Raw genomic sequence first — 6835 nt, 5'->3', positions numbered from 1 at the left:
TAACAATCTAAGCTACAGCAAAAGTGCTTGAGTTAAAAATAAATAATGGAGCATCTGAGTATTGACAAGTATACAAAGGTTACTAATTTCTGTTATATTAACAATACTGTGGAACTTAGAATGGACTATTTTAAAAGCATTTATTTTTTTGAAATTTAAATTTATTTTACAAAAGCCACACAGAAGTTCCCCTCTAAAGTTCATCCTCTGTGTGTAAAATCATGCAATACATCCTACAATACATCCTTTCTAAAAGTAGTGAAGATCATGATGAAGAGATTGCTTCCACTGCCTCTATCAGATTCAAGGCCAGACTGTATTGCCCATGGTTTTCTGGCAAGTTCTCTATCACTTTATCTACCAGTTTAGCTGTTGTTGCAATTGGTACTTCTACATTTTGAAGGTCCTGGGGGTCCTGCAAAAGGATAAAAAGATAGTACAGTAATGGTTATCCCCCATAAAGAGTTTTCCTTTTACTAGGAAAAAGGTTATTTTTTATTGCAGGTACATTTCTAAATTTACAATTCTGGGGCAAAGTAGTGGAAGGGTGGGGGAGAATTAAAGTTCAATATAATGCCCACTGCTTAAGTGCCTTGCCTCACTGCTGCAGAGAAGCTATACATTTGTCTGAAACTCAACAATGCCTCATTAAGTACAACTAGCTGTCAGTGCTGTAAACATGCAGCCCTGAAACTAATTAGCAACTCTCACTTTCAAGGCTTTTAAGAGATGTCCTGACAACTGCTTCCCTTCACTTTGTCAGAGTATAATTAATCCCAGAGTAGAATTAATTACCAAGCAAACTGGGTCTCAAAGATGCTATGCTAATTGATATGCAGAAAGCTACAGTTTGCTACAGTTTAAACACAGGCAACCAGGAGGGGCTGCCCTTACATTAAACAAAGCATTTATCCAGTATGCATGTAAATGAAACTCATGGTGTATGGAAACCTAAATATTATCCTACAGGAGACAGCTAAGCTACGTAGTCTGTTACGTACAAACACAGTCCACTGGAATTAGATTTCACAGAGCCACTTGATCCTACTAAAGTGATGGCTGTTAGGGACTTCTGTACAGGTTCCCGATTTCTACCAAGAAGCTACCAGTCTAAATTCACAAGAACTTCAAGGAACAACATCTTTCAAAGAGAAAAAGGAAAACAGATCTCATTGTGCAGCATACTAGTTTTCACAACTTATATTGACACTTCTTCAAATTACACTGGCCACGCTCAATAGGCAAAGCAAAGAGAGCCAAAACACCATCACCGGGAAAGACTTTACTCTGTGAAAGAACTATTAACCTAAAGATTTAATCCAGGCCAAAACATTCCCCTGAGAACAAGGAAAGCTGACACTGTCAGCAGTTTTTCCTACTACCCATAGCCAATTTGTTTCACAGGGGAGAGGCACCCACAGTAGTCATCTTGTGCAAAAAAATGTACCTAGCTTATTCTGTCTCCAAGAGCAGCAAAATGCACTCCCACCCAATAGGATGAGTGACCCCCATCCCTCCCCCTGTTGGTAAGTTTTTTCAGTCCAGACTGATAGCTTGAAAATGGTATTTAAAAGGTTTTTATATATATATATATGCATTAGAATGGTTCAAGATGGGCAGCAGGTGTTGATTTTTAAAGCCTGGGTCTGTTTTCCCAGCTGTGATGAGCTTGGAATATGCTGACAGAACAGAACCACAGCGAGACCAATCAGCAATAGCCATGGATCAAGAGTCATCAGGAGGGAAGGAGAATACAAAAGCAGAGACTTGAGAGTAACAAAGGGCCGGGTCCCCAAGGCCACCACGGACAGAGACCACACCACCAGCCCATCTCATCCACCCCACCGGGTGGGGGGACCTTGCCAGCCCCCCTCCAAGTTGCTGCCATCTGACACCTAAAGGGAGAACCTTCAGAGTGAAGCCTGCATCCTGGCCAGATGTTTCTTGACTCTGATGACAGCCCTAGGATTGGTAGATGTATACAATTGCTTATAGTTTCTTTTCTGTTATCACTGTGTATCAATAAATTTGCCTATTGTTGAATGGAAAGGTCGTGGTCGGTCTGAGGGTTGGGTCCCCACTGGACCAAGGCATCTGGCTCCTAAATCCAGAGCCTACACAGGTAAGTAGCAAAAAGCAGTATTTTCCTAAGTACATTCTATTTCCATACTACAGATTTATATTCAATGTTAACTGTGTCCTCTGAATGGGCTGAAAAGTGGCCTTAAAGCAGTAAGACTGATAAACCATGTGGGTTTTTAAACAGTTATAATGGAGTAAGGGTGACAAGATACTCTGTGATGATTCCTTGCTCTTCACTACCGAGAACTGGAAAAATGTAAACTTTAATTCATTATTTACATCTGAATAGTACTGCAAGTCACAGCAGTGCTGTGGCTATCATGATCTAGGGATATCAGAAACAAGGTTTGAGAGCGGAGGTCATTCCTTTTATTAGACCAACTTGTATATCTAGGAGAGGTAGGAGACCAGTTTTTAGGCTGCAAACACTTTTCATCAGATCTAGGAGAGAAGCAAATCACAGTCCAAAATAAGCTAGGTACAAATTAGAGTAGGGGTCAGCAACCTTGTCAGGTACAGTACCAAAAAACACTCACAACCTCAACTTGTAAGATGTTGGTGTGCTAGGGGTGGGTGGAAGGGGAGCCATGAGGGGCCTGATCCTTGTTGTGGCAGTGCAGCCCCACTAACTTGTCATCTGCCCTTAGGCACGCATGCACCCACTGCAGGCAAACTGGACTGGGGCTCCACAGACCCCGATACAGCTGGTTGCAGCCTCTTGGCTGCCTGCCAGAGCTAGCCCAGGCTCCAGGAAGGCCCCTGCCACCTGCCATGGAGCCCAGGCTGCTTGCAGCAGGAAGCAGGGAGGCTGCAATCAGCTGCACTGGGGTCTACAGAGCCCCTGCCCAACTCAATGCTGGTAGCAAGTACATGCATGCCTCAGAGTGGACGGCAAGGAAGGGACTGGGGCTGCACTGCCACAACAAGGATTGGGCCCCTCATGGCTCCCCCTGCCATCTGCTCCAAGGTGCACGTGCCAAGCAAAATGCCTTTGCATGCCATACTGGGTTGCCTACCCCTGAATTAGAGCAACTGCTTTAGTTTCACAAATGATTTTAAATGAATTTGATTATATGAGAGGGAAGTGGCCAGTTCTCACCTGTGGAGCAAAGGGAAGTTAGAGATATAAGACAGCCAAGTTATGAACCATAAAACCAAAGTCCACAGCTTTTAACATCCAGTAGAGTTATGTATGTGTTCCCAAGCCCATCCTAAAAAGGAATTTCTGTAGTTTTCCTTTGAGGACAGGGACAGTAATATCAAAAGATGGAGTGGTGGTTCTGTGAAGTGTTTGCTGTTTATTTTTTTCATTCAGAAGCCCGGTGATTGTTAAGTTTCACTCACCTGACATTGGATTATGGTATAAAACTGCATCTCCTCCCTCTTCCAACTTTACAAGACAGTGCAATAAAAAATACTGCACCTCACCTCACACTACAGTCATAATTTATAACAGCTAAATCTTGCTTAAGATTTCTGTAAACCTCTCCACTATTTTTCTTGGTCAAGCTGAACTTACCATAGCTTTAAGCCAAGTACAGAGTGTTGGAGGAAGTCTGGCCAACAGCTCCATTCCTTCTTTCGTCTGAGTGTGTAGCAGAGCATAGGCCAGTCTCTGACCTGTCAGCACAAGTAGTTGTGATGCAAGCACTTCTTTGTCATGCACTTGAAGAGTGGCCTGAGAAAAGGAACATACACATTAGTAGTCAGATTACAATCCCTCAACAAACAAAAACAGCCACCACCAAACTTAGTTTTCATAGGGTTGCCTAAATTCAGCTTCCTTACTAGCTTTCAGTTGATAGGACAAATAACCCAGCAAACTGACTAATGAATGGACATTTTCCGAAAGCAATGGAACAGAGAAAGCAAAACCACAGCTCTGTGCTAGACATTAGAACCCTAAGAACAAAAAGCACAAAACTCAGCAGTGCAACAAACCTTCGAGTCGTATCTTAAGTCTTGAAATACAAAGTCATGTTCTTTCACTCTGAAAAAATGCCCAAGAGGACAAACTCAACAGATGATTTGAAAACTTTTTCAACCTGAAGACTAGCAATTGCCTATAACTTTTTGATCAGAGATGAAATGATTTTACATACAGCAAGACTTCCAGATATTTAAATTTTGCCTATTTTCCAAGTGACATCAAATCTTACATCTTCATACAAGTGTGTTAACTTCTTCTAACAAAGGCAGAGAACTCAAAATTTGAGTTGCAAACACTGACAGTTCAGACAGTATTTTCTGGTGGCGCACCCAATATTTCAAGGATCAGTAAACTACAATCCCAAGACCCACACTAAAGCACTGGAATTCCAACACAGTTTATACTGAAAGATTAATGAACTGCAAAGCTTCAGAAAATATAGATTTGCAGTACAATGAACTTCTAAGTTAGCCTCCCGTGAAATAACCTGTCTGGTATCAAGCTTGCTGAAACACCAATTCTCTAACTGGTCTTTAACAAAAGAAAATTTCCTCAGACAGTACAATGTAGCTTGAGAATACATAAACACTAGCAAGCACTGCGAGTTATTTTAGCTTTGCTCAACACTGTCAGTAAAGCCCCACTTTATAAATCTGTGAAGCAGTCCCTCCTAGAAGCATTTTTTTGTGGGATGTGAATAAGGAAATTTAGCATGGCCATCTCAACTAACTCTACATACCAGGGTCAAATATGTTAACTTGTGCTCCCTCTGCTGGATGACCGCGCAACAGGAAACATGCCCCATTTTAAGTCAAAGCTTTGTTTGCAAATATACTGAGAAGGTGAATTTGCAGATCCTTTGCTAGGTAGTAAAACTACAAAAATGTCAAATGTAGACATGTCAAGTTAGTAGAGCTCCTCATGATTCTGAGTGGGCTCCAGCTACCAAAAGCACATCTTACCTCTTCTCCAAGATGATCCATTCCATAATTATACAATTCATACACATAATGCCGTCTAATTACATCTTCATTGACCTGAAGAGGTTGAGCCAACCCCACAGCCAAAACTGGCCAGTCCTTCTCTCTTTCAGCAGAAAGTGACATCTCTTCTGAGATTCCTTTGGCCTTTTGTGATGAACAATGTACCGCTGCAGTCACAATTTTCCTTAAGAGCTTCGAAGCAAAATCATCAAAAAAAATGTTATTTATAGTTAAATGAAACTGATTTGAAAAATTCTGTCATTTTTTGTTCAAATATAAGGATTTATATTTACTTGTTGTCGTATGGATAAAATATTTGGATCCATATCTCCACTGGGCAGCAACTGAATTGAAGAAAGATCCTTGAAAAATGCATTTTTGCCCTAGATTGAAAGAAGAGAAAAATCTATATTAAAATTTGAGTGATACAAATGGAGAAGAGTTTAATAAATCCAATAAAACTCTTGATGGGCTAGCAGTTTGAAGGAAAAAAAAAAAAAAAAAAAAACTCTACTATGTTTTCCATTTCCAATCCCCAAAAGAGGAAAGTAGAAGGCACGGCAAAATAGCACCTTCAAGACAAACTGGTTCAAAAACCAGTTCCTGAACCAGTCAATCTTTAAGTTACCCTGTCCTACCTTCTACCTGACTTCATTACTAATTACCTCTCTCAAATCAGAAATGGAATATTCCAACTTACAGTGGCTATGAAATATAAGCAACACATTATGATCGAATAAACAAAATTTAATTACGTTTCTAGGTTTTGAATCATTTCACCTGGCTTTCAAACTCAGATTACTAAAATCAGTTTTGGTGCAAATATCCCAACTATACAGACATCATTTTTAAGATACTGCCATTGTCTTTCTTTACTATCATCTTAGATTGGTAAGCAAAGTCTACTAAACTACATCTACTAAAGATTATAGCCTACCTTGTATATATGCACATTTAACACACGCTTAAAAAGCAGACTAAAAAAAAAAAGGATTTTTGAGGAGCACTCAGATTTTTTTTTAAGTTTCTCAAAGATTAGTGAATAGTCACATACAGAGAGAGTAAAGGCAAATGCCAATGGGTAAAAGCATGCCAATTGTTCTGCTGCCATCCTATCATATATGAATAATAAACAGCAATACCCTTCCTAAAATAAAGAGGCATCCCTGTACAGAGTAATATTTTACAGAAAACTTTCTTCCTTTGCTACACAGCACTGAATGGAGTGACATTCTCCACACTAAATGCACACAGTTGCTGGTAGTGGATATGCTCCATATATGGAATCTAGTACCAAAAATGCATGTGTTAAACATTAAACCTGAATGCTAAAGTACCCCTCTAACATCAGGCTTCTCTAACCACCACTAGCTATTTACAAAAAAGAAATACATGAAGGGATTGATGGTCAGTCACATCATGCAATCATTTCACTCTAAATGCTGGAAAGTGTAGTTCTAAAGATTTGTCTTTGAAAATCAGGCAGGAAAATTACTTTTCAGACGCTTGCACACTATTAATTCTTCAGATACAGAGACAGGGCATACTAAAGATCTACTCAGAACAAGTTTTAACATTAAGATATTAAACTACTGAGGCAAAGATGAAAGGTAGGGGGAGGGTGACAGATAACATGGCTCCTGCTTGCACTAAACACCTATGACTTAGTGGGGCTAACGGAAACCTGGTGGGATTCATCCCACGACTGGGCAGTACATATTGAGGGCTATAGATTGTACAGAAAGGACAGGGTGGGGAAGAAAGGGGGAAGGGTTGCGCTCTATGTCAGTGAGCAATATACGTCAACCCTCATCAAGACGGAATCCAAGGATGAGGAGGT

General features: G+C 40.3%; 1 protein-coding gene across 5 annotated transcripts in view; it reads right to left on the bottom strand.

The window, feature by feature from the left end:
* Window positions 1-231: 231 nt before the first annotated feature.
* The window catches only part of RAB3GAP2 (RAB3 GTPase activating non-catalytic protein subunit 2), a 75168-nt gene continuing 68564 nt past the window's right edge, over window positions 232-6835 (bottom strand). For all 5 annotated transcript variants that reach the window (XM_006022340.3, XM_006022341.3, XM_025202569.1 and 2 more), the window contains 4 exons: window positions 5289-5378; window positions 4975-5187; window positions 3602-3760; window positions 232-415 (listed from right to left, as the gene is read on the bottom strand). In XM_006022340.3, coding sequence (XP_006022402.1) covers window positions 266-415; window positions 3602-3760; window positions 4975-5187; window positions 5289-5378 — 612 coding nt within the window. In that variant the 3' untranslated portion in view covers window positions 232-265. The remainder of the gene's footprint in view (window positions 416-3601; window positions 3761-4974; window positions 5188-5288; window positions 5379-6835) is intronic.

The sequence above is a fragment of the Alligator sinensis genome, unplaced genomic scaffold (assembly GCF_000455745.1).
Source record: "Alligator sinensis unplaced genomic scaffold, ASM45574v1 scaffold178_1, whole genome shotgun sequence".
Classification (NCBI taxonomy): Eukaryota; Metazoa; Chordata; order Crocodylia; family Alligatoridae; genus Alligator; species Alligator sinensis.
The sequence above is the reverse complement of the archived record's forward strand: the minus strand, read 5'-3'. Positions and strand labels throughout refer to the sequence as shown.